General features: G+C 37.6%; 1 protein-coding gene across 2 annotated transcripts in view; it reads left to right on the forward strand.

Moving 5' to 3' along the window:
• cpne5b (copine Vb) overlaps positions 1-16,433 on the forward strand; it is a 188,776-nt gene that overhangs the window by 98,690 nt on the left and 73,653 nt on the right. Inside the window, exon 10 of one of the 2 annotated variants that reach the window (XM_028446641.1) lies at positions 3,486-3,590. The exons of the other annotated variant lie outside the window; for it this stretch is intronic. Coding sequence (XP_028302442.1) covers positions 3,486-3,590 — 105 coding nt within the window. The remainder of the gene's footprint in view (positions 1-3,485; positions 3,591-16,433) is intronic. 2 annotated transcript variants of the gene reach the window in all.

The following is a 16,433-nucleotide window of genomic DNA, read 5'->3' on the forward strand; positions in this document are numbered from 1 at the left end:
GCTTTGTGGGATTGTGTTTCCAGTGCTGCAGCAGGTTTGTAATGTGTTGATTTCGTTGGCTTTGCCATAGTTTTTGCTGACTGTACTTCTTCAGATGACTAAAACTAGACTAAGTCTAAACATAAGTTTAAATTAATAGTTACTTAAACTACCACTAAAATTCATAGAATGGTTTTCAAAAAATGAAAAATCCTCGCAAGCATAGGGAGAATATGCAAACTCCACACAGAACGGGCTTAAACCTGGGATCTGTAAGGCAGATGTTCTAACTACCCCACCATGCTGTCCTTAAGACTGTTTTAGAATTAATTTTGTCCAGTTTGTGGATAAGTTTGCTGTAGACGAATGATGCTGAAAATGTGGGTAAACTAACTAATTAGAAATAATCTGATATGTTAATAGAGGAAGTAAAATAAATGGTAAAAAGTAAAATACACACTTACTATTAATACAAAAAAATGCAATTTCTGTCAACTAAACTCATTTACAGGTTTAGTCAACTGAAACTAAACTAAAAAATGAAAAAAAAGACTAAAAAAAAAAAAAAAAAGTAAGCCTACTAGATTTTCTGTCAAACTTATCAAAAGTTAGATCTCAACTAGTATAAAATGACCCAGCCATTTACCAATTTCACAATCTGCTCATGATTTTTGATGCATACTGTTTGCTCATTGGGGCCTCATTAGTAACTAAATTAGGGATGCCAGGGTGAAATTGGTCAGGGGGCCAAATTTTTTTCAAGTGAGACTTCAGGGGGCCGAATTACATTTTCGGCCTGAAAGACCAAACACTGATTCAACACATGGATATGCTGCTTGAAATTATTCATGAAGGCCTACACATGAAAAAGAAATTGCATTGGCACCACAATAGCCTCACAATGAGGCCTACAATTACATAGCAGCCTAAAGCAAGTTACCCTCTATAAACGCAATAATAAATCCTATCTATGCAAGTAGCCTACATTTATAAATTAGAAATGCAACAAAAAAGACAAAACACATTTCCTATAAATAACAAGTGTAAACTGTAAATTACTTTGATCATATTTATTAAAGGCTTGCACATGAAAGCATGCTAATTCATAATTAGGCCAATTAAAAGAAGGCCAGGTCAAGTAGGCCTAAACGAGTCACAGAAAGTAAGTGCCAAAATAAAGTAATCCATCAATAGGCCAAGTGACTGAACATCCAATAGCCAAATATGACTCATCTTAAAACATTACATTGGTTCAATAACAGTTGGCACATTAACTTTGCCAGTCATCACCAGTAAACTCCAACTCACATTTCCACACATGAATGCCTATGGCACTAGCCTACTGTACAGCCTACATTAGTGAACCCCAACCCCAATTATTCCCTCCCACCCATATCACACAGGATTATGTTACATCAAGAGACAAGCCTACTTCAGCTACATTTTACTTCTTGAAACCAGACACCTTTGCACTTTCACCAGCTTAGCTCAGTTGCAGCTGAAGCAGGCAGCAGCAACAGACCAACTGATGGATTCCACCAAAATTAAAGGAGACATATTATGCCATTTTTCACCCATCTCCATTTGTTCTAAGAACCCCAACAACATAGTATTTGAGGGTTATTTTCCCAAACTTGCCTGCTTTCTGGAGTTTTAGCCCTCTGAAAAGTGACTTTCTGACCAATTCTAAAATCGGGCTGTGTGAGTGGGCGTGTCTTTAGACGCGGACTCCACATATGACTCCACACAAAAGTTGATCACTCGCAAATTTCTTTTGCTATTCACACACTCTTGTTGTTTTCAGCCAAAAAACTGCACATTACAGTAAAACACATGGCTATTTAAGCAGATATTGTGATTCAGAAAAACACTTTTTTATTAAGTGTGTGCCGTGCAGCAGCAGCAGCTTCAACAGCAAAAGCAGCTGAGTCAGCAGCTTCAAACACTTCCCGGAGCTGCTAAGTTGCTTTTTTGTCATCATTTCATGTAGAGATTACAGGAATAGTCCATTCAAGGTAATAGTCCGAACCGCTGTGTCGCATTGTGTCACAAAGACAGTGTTGCCAAATTTGTGGTTCGTGTTTGGGCTGTTATAAGATGTGATTGGGCTGGAAATTGTCCATCTGATCTGGCAACACTGATTCCTGATTTCACGTGTGATGTCACAAATGTAGAAAATTTGAAACGAGGCAATTTTATCTATGTTATAAGACTTACAGAGACCACAAACAAACGACTGGATGGGTTTATTTCACATTTTGTGTGCTGGTGGACACACACACAAAAAAAAAAAACATTAGATCAACCATGTCAACCACGGGCCGGATGTGATGTACAATTGGCCCAGGTCCGGCCCGCGGGCCGTAACCATGGCACCCCTGAACTAAATGGTAAAGTGTAGTAAAACTTTTGTCTCTAAATGTAGCTTTGTGGCATTTGTATTGTTTTGTGCCAAAGTCATAATGACTAATATATTTGATATGATTGTATTTTATCTGTACATGGTCTATACAGAATGTGATGTAATATTCTAAGTCAGGTGAAGAGTTTGTCTTATTTTTCAAAATTGTGTGAGTTAGTGAAAATACATGATACATGTAGTATGATAGACACAAAGGCGTGTGTTGTCGGAGTTGCATACAAATGATAAAATACTACACCCTACCTGCACTTGAATAACATCTATCTATCTTATCAAACTCAAAAGACTCCCCACAAGGAAAGTGGAAAAAGGCAATGTAATGTAATGTAAAATGAATAAAATGAGGCAATTGAAAAAAAACACTGCATCCACAGAAACAGACCTTGGAAATTTGTGTTGTGTTGCGTAGCACTCCCCGATCTCCTCACACTTTCCCTAAATGCCTCTTAGGCTCCCAAAGGGACTTCTCAGTTGTGGCAGCATCAGCCCGAGCTCACCAAAGAGGCTTTAGCAAGCAGTTCATTAGTTTGGCCTGAGATATTTTTTTCTTTACATACATGAGAAAGAGGGAAATGATTCCCAACAGACATGTTAGAAGTATCGGTTGTTTATGCCTGTGGGGGTACAAATTAGTACCAGAGTGGATAAAAGACTTGCAGTGCTTAAAGAAGCCTGAGGCACTTTGTAAAGAGTGTGTAATCCTGGGCTTAGGGTAGAAAATGTGATGTTGTGTTGCTTTAAAGCAACACTCTGTCAGTACCTGCTCCTTATATCAGAGATATTATCAAAGTATTACCATTAAAATTGTTATAAGACATAATTGTGTTTTTTGTTTTTGGCCTAGATATGTGAGACACCAAGTAGCAAACAAATATCCCACATTCAGTCACAGCATTGTGCATTACAGAAACTTTTCTTCTGTCACTGCAGGGTTAGCATAAATGTTTCATTGCTTCCATCAATCCATTTCCTTTCTTTATTTGCATATGAGTCAATAAGTTTTGACTCCTGTGTACAGATAATTAGCCTTTGTTTTAACTGAGCATGACATTTCCTAACATCCCTATGGTTCTTTTGTTTGTAGGTTCACTATCTGCCATAAAACAGAGGTGGTAAAGAACACATTAAATCCAGTCTGGCAGCCATTCACCATTCCTGTTCGTGCGCTCTGCAATGGCGACTATGACAGGTAAAATTAAGCTTACGCTTTTTTTCTAAGCATTCTGATCCCCGTAGCCACCGTTTGTCCTTTGACTGGCTGTCATCCCATCCATCCATACACGTCATAAAATATCATTGATATGTTGACCCTGATGACATCTTCTTACCGATTTTTACTGGCTTAATCCATCAACAGTGTCTCTTGACTGACAACCTCAACACTAATGAAAGTCAATTACTCGCTGTTACTGCAGAAAATGTAACTGATTGGAAATCAATATTAGTTTAGCCTGGTTCTGTTTTTGTACTGCCTAAGAATGTTTCTCTTTATTCATCCTCCTGAGATTAGTACTGGTCAAGCACAATGAGGCACTGCAGTCTTAACTACACACTGATTTTTCTGTATATAGCCTGAAATTATCCTACTTTAATGATGCAAGTACAATTATTTTATATTTAGACTTGCAAAGCACGTCCAAATTTTACCTCTACAATTACCAAATACTAGTAGCTGTTGGCAATGTGGATTCAACGTCTCGCTAAAAGAGTGGTTCATAACTGACCTGACTACAGGACCCAGGATCCCTTTCAGATCCTACCTTATAAACAAATCTGTGAACTACAGTAAATTAGGCAAAATTCAGTAACTTGCAAGACTTGAAATATACACATTTGGTTGTCTACACTTACTAAGAAGGTTTTTGACAACTATAGGACCAAATCAATGTATCCAGTTTAATCTGTAAACTGATGAAGAAATAGTTAGTTTAATGAAAAAACCAAGTCTTAAATATATTTTAGACACCCGACCCATTAATTAAGAGCTTGAGCTCTAAGACAGTTTTAACACAATGCTTTTGACAACAATGGTAAAAACAAACCAGACCTAAATAAATAAATAAATAAATAAATAAATAAAAAATAAATAAATAAAACTACAGCATGTACTAATTTGTAACATTTGGTGGTGAGGTGTTTTGCGTCCCAAATTCAGACACTGAACTCTGTCTGATATCCATCCATCCAGTAGGTGATTGGGTTTCTTTTTTAACAAGCTGGATGCACCAGGGAATGCTTTGACGGGGTGGGGGTCTGCTTTCTAGTTTTTGTTATTTTCCTTTGTAGAAATTAGGATATTTGCCCGACCTTATTGTTTTTTTTTTTTACTGGAATGCTTTAAGAATAATGACAGACATAGCAAAACACAACCATCTATCTATCTATACTATAATTCAAGGGAGGTCTGTGTGGATGTGTGTGTGTGGGGCAAATATCTCCCCGACGCGGTGCCAGTTCGACTTGAAACTCGGTCGACGGGTTCCAAATACCCCGAGTGTGTGTATCTGTTATTTTGGAGTCATTTGGTCATTTCAAAATGTTTATTTTAATTTTATTTCACTTCTGGACGGCCCCGAAATGAAACCTATTCAGCTATTCAGGGTGTGAGGGAGCGCTCGCGCACCATCTGTATCTATTTTACTGCACTCACGAGCAAGAGTCACGTGTGTAGCCAGAGCCAATCGCTGCGCACACAGCCAAGCAGACACGGACTGTAAACACACGAGTGAGAGAGAAGAAGATAGTTTTTTTTTTTTTTTTACCGGAGAGGTGAGAGGAGCGTCTGAGCAGCCGTGCTTGCACTGATAAACTAGCAAAGCTCTTAAGTCTCACTTATTGGGCTGTTGTTAGTCACTGATGTTCGGGTGTGTGAGCCACTGCCGACTCCACTTCCTCCTGTGCCATGCTATCGTTAGCTTCTCAGACACGGGAGCTCTCTGAAAAGATCATTTGAAACCATCAGCCACTGATGAGTCTTTTGCAGACACGTTTCCCATTGTTTAAACCATATAACTGTTGTTCAATAACGCGCTGTTTCACTAGAGTCGGTTTTGACCTCAACCTGTTCAATTCTCCATCTGGAAAACTGCAGATTCTGTGTGGTGCCGTGCATGGAAGCTACGCTCTGACCACTCCGTTCGAAGGTAAAAACTGATTTTTGTTTTTTTTAAAAAGGCAGCCGAATTGTAGATAATACTTTAATTTACTTACTCACTCATGTAGTTTGGAGCTTTACGTTTTGTTTTGCGCAGTTTTGTTACTTTTCTGATTTGCGCTACAATGTCTACGGAGTTTTGTTATCAGCGTCTGAAACATTCACGGGAACACACAAGGTATTTATTTATTTGATGCGCGTTCACGGAGTCGGATGTAGACACACACACACACGGCTGATGCGCGTGCACGGAGGAGATGGATGTAGACACACACACACACACTCACTATTTATAATAAAAAAAATATACTAAATGAGTAAAATAAAACAAAAACTAAACAATATTTATACAAAAAATACACAAAATGATTCCAGAATCACTACAATGGCAACAAATAATTATACAAATAATGCACAAAAACCCAACAGAAAGATTCAAAAATACACATTATGACTCCAGAAAACATACAATACAGAAAAATACACCAAACAAAAAAATATAAATTTGAGTAAAAGAAAAAAAAACAACAAACACATTTATCATGCTCATATCCCATAGAATTAAACCAGCAAAATTGCACCCACATTTTGCACCCGCAAATATACCTCTTATGCTCCCACATATATGCATACTTCAGACGGGCACTGTACTATTTATACAAAAATACACTAAAATGACAACAGAAATGCACAAAACTACAAATAAATATACCCCTTAATAATGCTACAGAGTATGTTGTTATTATGCCTGTAATTGACAACTCTCCTTAAGCAGCCACTATATGAATGCATACTTCCGACAGACACTGTACACGTCTACACTATAATTCAAGGGAGGTCTGTGTGGATGTGTGTGTGTGGATGTGTGTGTGTGTGTGTGGAGCAAATATCTCCCGGACTCGGTGCCAGTTCGACCTGAAACTCGCTCGACGGGTTCAAAATAGCCCGAGTGCATGCATCTGTTATTTTGGAGTAATTTGGTCATTTCAAAATGTTTATTTTAATTTTATTTCACTTCTGGACGGCCCCGAAATGAAACCTATTCAGCTTTTGACCTCAGGGTGTGAGGGGGCGCTAGACGGACCTCACCCGGAAGTTGTATATTGGACCACCATTTAGTCTGGTTACAGTCTGTGTCACGAAACACGTCCGTAGCGTGGTATACACACACACACACACACACACACACACACACACACACGGCTGATGCGCGTGTGTGCGTGCACTACATCAGGATGTACATGGTGAACTCACACAGAGCCGTTGAGAGTGATTTGCGACTGTGGTGTTGCAAAACGTTTATTTTTTGTGGTACTTTCGGGTCTCTCTTTTTTACACACACACACACAGTATTATATTATTGTTATTGCTATTCTTATTTTATTCTTTTTTTGTATTTTTTTTTTAGCTTATAGTTACTGGTATTCTCATTGTATTCTTACTATTGCTATTACCTTATTATTTTATGTTGTTATTGTTTTTATTGTATTATAGTTACTGGATTTTCATTTCATTATTTTGTTATTGTTATTGTATAATTTTACTATTGTATTTAAGTTATTGCTATTATTATAATTACCATCAAATTCTTTTTCATTTTTAATATATATTTTTTATTATAGTTACTGGTGTTCTCATTGTATTATTAGCATTGCTATATTATCATTATATTACATTATAATTATTTAATATTGTTTATCATTAATATTGTTTTTAGTACATTATTATTTTGTTATTGCAATTATTACCATTAATATCATTACAACATTACTTTTATTACTATTACTACTTTCACTATTAATATTATATCCCTATCAACACATTTATTATCATCAGGGCTCCACACAAACTTATCCAGTGGTGGCACTGTTGTGACAAACTTTCTCTTAGTCGAGGGGTTGTACAGCATAGACATACATGCTGATGAATAGTTGACTTAACTGGCTACCGTAGTTACCGTGTCTCTCTTAACAACCTGCGATGGTTTATGTGCAAGAAGCGTGCGCGCACGGAGGAGATGGCTGGCGTACACACGCACACACACAGTATTTATAATAAAAATATCCTAAATGAGTAAAATAAAACTAAAAACTAAACAATATTTATACAAAAAGTACACAAAATGACAACAGAAATGCTTAAAAATATACAAAAAGGCTCCAAAAACACACAAATAACCAAATCAAATTGTGTCCTCCATGATTGATCCTGTGTAACTGGTCTCTCCTCATCCTTCACCTCTTCCCTCTGGCCCTACTTTCTGACTAAGTCCATTCTATACAAAAGGAATGGTATGAACTGTAATTCGACTGTAGAAAATTATTTGTTTATTTACGTTTTCGTCTTCTCATGTTTTCAGATGTAGGTCTATAATAAATAGGCCAGGCCCACTGTAATTTGAGTCTACAGCTGATGTAACTTTTCCACAAAAGAAAAACATAAAGATATTGTTAAACTCTTTAAATCCAAATAGTCCATAATTGGAATATGAGAGTGAACTCAATAATAACCTTAACGTTTAAATTATAATGTGCAACTGTAGACTAATAAATAAATTAAGATCTTTCTTTATTAGAACTGAACAGCCATCCATCTTCACAAAGTATACCTACAATACCATGTCTACCATCATTGTTATCAATTGTTATTGTTATAGATCCACTTCATACGAGACAAACACATCTCTAAATAAAAGGCCCAAAAGTGTTTCTTCTGTTGTCACTGGATCCAACAAACTGAACCCAACTAAAGATTAATGTGCATAAGTAGCCTAGATTTACATTTCCTTCAGTAAACGAAAAATGTTTTGGCATCAAATTGCTGGACAATAAGGAGTGTCAATTAATAGTTGGTATGTGATTAGAAATAATCTGTTCAAGTTAAAGTATAACATCTTTCTTTTTAAATCAATAAATCTACAATAGCTTATCAAACAATAAACTATTTATAGTCTACATAGATGCATTTATAAATCTAGACAGTAATATGTGTCTAGAGAAATTTACAATAGTGTCACATTTGTGATAAATGAGAGGATGAATAAGTGAACATGTCACCTGTCTGCCCTCTGAAAACTGAACAATTCACATATTCATTGCAAACCATAACAATTAACACCCTGTTAATTAGCTTAACCAGTGTGCTGTTTATTTAAAATATGCTGGCAAATGTTCTGTATGTGTGTTGAACAAGAAATAAATAACTTAGTAACTGTTCACTGTTTTAATACACATAACTTTAAAATCCTCAGTGCTCTTTTTGACTGTATGAATGGTGCGGGGTGTCAGCAGGAGAAACAGATTAACCAAACCACAGCTTATTTTTCACTCCTTTACTTAAATGTCTGTTATGATTAGGGGTGCACCGTAAACTGATTGCATTTTTCAGGCCGATCATATGAAGGTAGATATGTTGCAAAATGTGAGAGCTTGTAGAATGTGATGTGAGCAAGGCAAGGCAAGGCAAGGCAAATTTATTTATATAGCGCATTTCATACTCAAGGCAACTCAATGTGCTTTACATGATAAAACATTCAATTGTTTAAAATCAATAAGAACATTTAAATCAATAAGAACATTTAAAATCATCAGTAAAATCAATTAAAATCATCAGTAAAATCATCATTACATCAACAACATGACAAAAAATCTCTCTCTCAATCATATGCAGTAGAGAAAAAAAGTGCCTTTAACTTTGATTTAAAAATGTTCACATTGGATGCTGACTTCAGCTCCGCTGGCAGTTTGTTCCACTTCTTTGCAGCATAACAACTAAAAGCAGCATCACCATGTTTACTGTGAACTCTGGGCTCCACTATCTGATCTGTGTCCATAGATCTGAGAGACCTGCTGGGTTCATACCTGACTAACATGTCACTGATGTATTCTGGACCAAACCCATTCACAGATTTATACACCAGCAGCAGAACTTTAAAGTCTATTCTGAGGCTGACTGGGAGCCAGTGTAAAGACTTTAAAACTGGAGTAATGTGCTCTGACCTCTTTGTTCTGGTTAAGACCCGAGCTGCAGCGTTCTGAACCAGCTGTAGCTGTTTGATGCACTTTTGGGGGATTCCTGTCAGAAGACCATTACAATAGTCCAGTCTGCTGGAGATAAAAGCATGGACCAGTTTCTCCTGATCTTTCTGAGCCATTAAACCTCTCACTCTGGAGATGTTCTTTAGGTGGTAGAAGGCTGTTTTTGTGATAGATTTGATCTGACTGCTGAATGTAAGATCTGAGTCAATCAGAACACCAAGGTTTTTGACTTGTTCTTTAGCTTTTAAAGATCGAGACTCAAGATAATTGCTGACAGCTGTCCTCTTTTCCTTGTTACCAAAGACAATCACCTCCGTCTTGTCATGGTTTAGTTGAAGGAAGTTTTCACTCATCCAGCAGTTTACTTTTTCTAAACAGTCACACAACACCTCAATGGGACCATGGTCATCTGGGTTCAGTGATAGATATAGTTGTGTGTCATCTGCGTAGCTCTGATAATCAACCTTACAGTTCTGTAAAATTTGTCCTAAAGGAAGCATGTAAAGGTTAAACAGAAGGGGTCCAAGAACAGATCCCTGAGGAACCCCACAGGACATTGGTAATCTGTCAGATTCAAAGTTTCCAATGCTTACAAAATAGCTTCGCTCCTCCAAGTATGACTTAAACCATTGCATTACTTTTCCATTTAGTCCAACCCATGTTTGCAATCTGTGCAACAAAATTGTATGATCTACAGTGTCAAATGCAGCACTTAGATCCAACAGAATGAGAACAGATACTTTTCCTGAATCAGTGTTCAACCTTATGTCATTGATCACTTTGATAAGAGCAGTTTCAGTGCTGTGATGAGAACGAAAACCTGACTGAAATTTATCAAATATTTTGTTGAATGTTAAGAATTGACTCAGTTGGTTGAAGACCACCTTCTCAATGATCTTGGCCATGAATGGAAGGTTGCTGATTGGTCTATAGTTAGCCAGTATAGAGGCATCCAGTGTTCTCTTTTTTAACAGCGGTTTCACAGCAGCTACTTTCAGGGATTTTGGTACGGTGCCTGATTGGAATGAGCAGTTAATTATCTGACACAAATCAGTGACAATTGACTTTACAACAGTTTTAAAGAAGTTTGAGGGTATTGTGTCAAGGCAACACGTTGATGGATTCAGCTGCTGAACAGTCTCCTCTATTGTTTTTGGGTTCACTGTAATAAACTCTAACATTGTAGTTGACTCATCCCTCAGTGGTTGAAGCTGTTCAAGCTTTTTGTGATTTTGCTGGTTTGTTCTGATGTTTGACCTTATTGATTGTATTTTTTCATTGAAATATACAGCAAATTCATTGCATTTTCCAGCTGACAGTAATTCAGGGGCTATCTGATCTGGGGGGGTTGTGAGCTTTTCAATTACAGAAAACAACGTGCGAGAGTTGTTGACATTTTTGGCAATAATTTCAGAAAAGTATTGCTGCCTTGCTTTGAACAAGCCATCATTGAATTTTCGCAGACTTATTTTGTACAGTTCTAGATGAATTTGGAGTTTTGTTGATCTCCATTTACGCTCAGCTCTTCTACAGTCAGATTTCAAATTCTGCATTATCTCAGTCCTCCTCCAAGGTGTTTTCTGTGTGTTTGGTTTTCTCTTAGTTTTGATTGGAGCCACCACATCTATGACATTACAGACGTTTCTATTATACTCATCCAGAAGATCATCAACTGTCTCAGCACTCAATGTTGGTGTCATTGCTATGGCTTCCATAAACTGTGCACTTGTGTTCTCATTTATGTACCTTTTCTTTAAACACACATAACTAGGGGGAACAGATGTTACAGTCTCTAGGTCAAAAAAGACACAGAAATGATCAGATAGAGCTAAGTCTCTTACATCAACAGCAGAGATATCAACACCTTTAGAGATAACCAGATCCAAAGTGTGACCTTGAGTGTGTGTCGGACCAGTCACATGTTGTATAAGACCAAAAGTATCCATTAAAGCATACAGTTCTTTGGCAGTATTGTCCATGATATTGTCTACATGAATATTTAAGTCACCTGTTATTATTAAAAAGTTGTATTCAGTGCATACAACTGACAGCAGTTCAGCAAACTCATCCATGAATTCTCCAGAATATTTTGGGGGTCTATAAACGACTAAAAACAGAACTCTTGAATCACCCTTCAGTAAGAATGACATATATTCAAAGGAGATAAAATCACCAAATGTTATTTCTTTGCACTGAAATATTGATTTAAAAATGGCAGCAACTCCACCACCTTTCCTGCAAGTACGACACTTATTTAAATAAATAAAGTCTTGTGGTGAACTTTCATTGAGAATAGTATTACTGATACCATCATTCAACCATGTTTCATTAAGAAATAAAAAGTCCAAGTGATGTGTCAAAATAAAATCATTAATTATTAGTGACTTGTTAACAAGAGATCTAACATTAAGAAGAGCTAATTTTAAAGACTTTACTGGAGACACTGGTGGACTTTTTGGATGACATGTTATAGGAGTCAAATTTTTATCTCTATAAAGCTTTTTGCTTTTCTTTAATTTCACAATTTTACCTGTGTTACCTGTCACCACAGGAATTAAAGAAGCTGCATTAACTCCATAGGGCCCTGACTTTTTCTGGTTGTTCCTAAAAATAGAGCTATTGCAGTCTGGACCCAGCACACATCAGGCCTGTGTCGCTCTAAGTTGAACACAGCTGGCCTGAGGAGAAGAGTGATCCTGAGCCTGGTATCGTCGAGGAGGGATGGGTGGTGCAGATTGACCATGGTGGGGTAAAGGGTGGGGTGTTAGTCTTGTGCCAGCCAGAACCAGCTCGTTCATCTGGGCAGTTAAATCCAAGAAGGCAGGGGTAGGAGAGAAGCTGGATGAGGTGGAAGTAGGTGAATTTTGGGGTGAAGCAGGTGGGTCCTGAGATGCGGGGGTTGGGTTGACCTCTTCATTTTGGTGATTTTTATTTCTTGCTGGAAGCTCATTGACTCCATGTTCTTTCCTTGTTGTTTTGTTCTCCGATGGTACATGTTGTCCTCTGTCTTTATCAGAACTGATAGCAGTGTGACTGGTGAAGTAAAACAAGTTGGATGTGAAGAGTTTTACTCCAGCCTTGTTTAGACACAGTCCATCTGCTCTAAAAAGATGACGACGTTCCCAAAAAATAGGAAAATTTTCTATAAAATTTAGTGAAAAGGCAGCACAAGCCGAAGACAGAAATTTATTCAAAGAGTAAATCCTTGAGAATTTCAGATCTCCTTTGCGGACTGGAGGTATCGGGCCACTGATGAACACTTTAGGCTGTATACAGCTCACAGTTTTTAGCAGATGGGTGAAATCCCGCTTTAACACCTCAGACTCCTCCTTGGCTAAATCATTTAACCCAAAATGAATCACAACATTTTTCAAATGTGGGTAATCTGCAACGATATGCAAGATTTTGTCAGCCAGGTCTGATACTGTGTCATTAGGTAAGCAGATCACTTTCACGTTGCTGCTAAACATCTTCTGAGCATCTTTAACAGAAACGTCTCCCACTATCAGTGTGTGAGGTTGTTGCTTTGGCCTACCCTGTCGCTTTTGTTTTCCTGAAGCACTTTCAGTCTTCGCAGTTCCAGAAGGTTGTGTGTTGACCTCATTAGAGCCAGATCCTAGGTCATTCAGCAGTGGGGCGAATCGATTACCCAGTTCTACATGAAACTGGGTTTGTGACTTGGTGATACTCCTGCCTTTAGCAGATGTCCACTTTTGTGCCTGGGCAGACAAGGGAGTTGATGTTGAGGCTGCAGTCTGCGAAGCCAGTGCAGGCCAGTCCGTCTCATTATTGATATCAGGGCGCTTTGCTCGGCCCGTTAGCCTTTGAAGTGGATATGACTTTTTCTTAGGCTTAGCTCCCAGAGTATTCCAGGGAGGACTCGCACCTGTTGGCTTATCAACGGGAACAGGATCCTCCCTAGGCCTGATAGCTTTGTTAGCACGGGCTGGTAGCGAGTTAGCTTTATCCACTCCGCTGTTTTGAAACAGCGGCACAGTCGTATCATTATCATATCCACAGTGTCCATTAACCTCAATGTTTACTTGTATTCCTCGCACTGTAGTCTCCAGTTCAGTAATCTTTTGGAGAAGACTGCTGTATTCTGTTGTGGAAAGAGCCATTCTTCTGCTAGTTAGCTTGCTACTTGTAGCTAGCTAGCTTGCTACTTAGCTTTCCAGTTGAGCCAGCAAATAAAAAAGCAGTAGATGATTACCTCAGAGCCAGAGTCAGATGGTAAATGATAGAGTTTGATGTTGAGGTATCGTATCATTTCTCAGAAGAAAAAGTTCATGTTTAGTAAATAAATTCCTCTGTGAGCTCCGCTCTGCTCTTTTGCTGCTGTCAGCTCAGCTGCCGGAAGCACTATCTCCAGTTAGGCTTAGCTCCCAGAGTATAAAAAAGCTTGTGTATAAAAAATCCACACGTGAAATAAATTTAATGTCACAAATGAGACTGATATTTACACATAATATTACAGCTGCAAACTTATAATCCAATGTTGTTGACCAATCAGAAGCAAGGATGTGGAGACAGTGGGCTGTGTTTTTTATAGCGCAGCAGCCAGTGATATGACTGAAACAAAGTCATTTTCTTCACTGTAAAGGCAGGATGCTGAAATTTGCCTCCACAGATTGTTTGAAAAAGGTTGTTAGTCATTTATGAACAAAAAGAGTCACGGAGAGTGATTCTCCTTGTTTTAAATACATTAACCTCTGAGCCACTGCATCAGCTGTCAGCTCTCAAGCCTCATCTACACATAGCATTAACCTGAATTTAAACGCGCTCTTTAATTGCTGAAAAGGGCCATTTGAGAAACTGGATGAATATATCCAGGATATCTCTTTGTTATCGGGCTTCACTTAACCAAACTTTCGCTGTCACAGTACACCTGTAATTCTCAGGCAGCTGGACGGTCTAATAAACCCCTTTACTCTGCGTTGTTTATGAATTGATAGAAAGGAGGCTTGTTCGTCTGTTTATTCTGGATAAGAACAGAATATATACTGGTCACACACACACAAGTCCAGCTCACGATGGTGGACACACACACAGCACAGTAGAAGTTTCTTTAGCACTGAATTATATGGTTAATAATTGTACAATGTGGTTTTCAAATGCTTTACAAATACACAACACTGTATATAATGTAGGGATGTAACGATTCACTCAACTCCCGATACGATTCGATTCACAATACTGGGTTCACGATACGATTTTCTCACGATTTATTTTATAAAATGGGAATGTTGACAAATTACTGAAAAATATTCCTTTATTTTTTGGGGGAAAATACTGAACTATTTTCCTTTTATTTTTCATTGTCAAAAGAATCCCTTGATAAACTATTCAAAATGATGCAATTTAACTAAAAATAAATCTTGAATGAAATAAATAAAGGAATGATACAAATGAAGAAACCTATTAATTTAAATTCTGGTTCTATAATAAACAATTCAAAACTGCGTAATAGTTCTTTTTCTTTTTAAAAGTGCAACTGAAAATGTATTTTGTGCCTTAACAATTGGACTTAAAAAAAAAAAAAACAGTCATTTTACTGTATTTACGTCAGCAGAGGGCGCTGGTAACCCAGTGGTCGGTTGGCATGCAGTTATTCCACCAGTGAAGAAGAGAAGCTACGCTAGAAGACAGAGTTAATAAAAAAAACCTGACTTTTACAGATATTCACGTGATATTACAGATACTCTTTCGGTGCTAAAGGAGTAAAGAATCATTTATGAGCATGTTTAACAGTAAATGGCGGCCAGAAAGAAAATAGTAGCAGATTCCGCCCGTCACGTCCGCTTCTGTGATGATTAATATATAGCGCCCTCTGCTGGTTAAAAAAAAGTACTGCGATTCAATTTTCAGAGCATCGATGTGAACCATGGTACCTATGAATCGATTTTTAACTGCCTTACGATTAATCGTTACATCCCTAATATAATGTGTTCAATACATACTGTAACTAGGTCCATACTTGCAAATACGATTGTGATATTTGATATTTTGCCCAGGGATATATTTCAATCTAGGTTGGAAACAATAATATGGCACTCAGGTACATTTACAAATGAAGTTTGACACACTGTTCCTGGTAAAAATTATATTTTATTCTTTTCTGGAAAACTATAAAGGCATTCACTATTAATACACAGTTGGACTGTGAGGGGCTGGAGCTTTCCAGTGGGAGGGAATAGGACCCCAATACTTGTGACACTCACACCCAGACACAGAGTGATGAAAATGACCAAACCCAGAGGTTACACAGCACATGAAAGAGGACACCACCTCTGGGACCCCACTGTAATTATCCAGTCCTAAAAGGAGAAGGGAAATTAGACATTTGACACTGTAAACAAAGAAATTAAACAAAAAAAAAGTAAACAATTGAAATTAATAACAAAAATTCCAGCTTTAGCTTTCTACAATGGGCTGATATGGCAGAGACAAACAAAATTTAACAAAAAAACCAAATATTAATCACCTAAAACAGCGATTAAACCAAATACAAAACCAAAGTGAAATAAATAAACATAACAACAATAATTCCAACCATGGGCCTGATAAGAGCTGTAGACATATGCCCATCTGGAAGTGAAGCAGGCAAACTGTAGTAATACAGAATGTTAAATTAAGGCTAAAGAGACAAAATATAATAATGCAGAGCAAGACGAAGCCGCAGTGCGGCGATTACAAAGCGAGGCAAAGCAGCAGCAGTATATCTTATGACGGAAAAGGCCCCAGTCAGTCTCTGCCATGGAAATATGAAATAAATATTTTAATTTAATATTATGTCTTTTTTGAAAAACATGAAATGCAATCAGAGTTGTGTTCGCTTTAC

Source organism: Gouania willdenowi, chromosome 5 (genome assembly GCF_900634775.1).
Source record: "Gouania willdenowi chromosome 5, fGouWil2.1, whole genome shotgun sequence".
Classification (NCBI taxonomy): Eukaryota; Metazoa; Chordata; class Actinopteri; order Blenniiformes; family Gobiesocidae; genus Gouania; species Gouania willdenowi.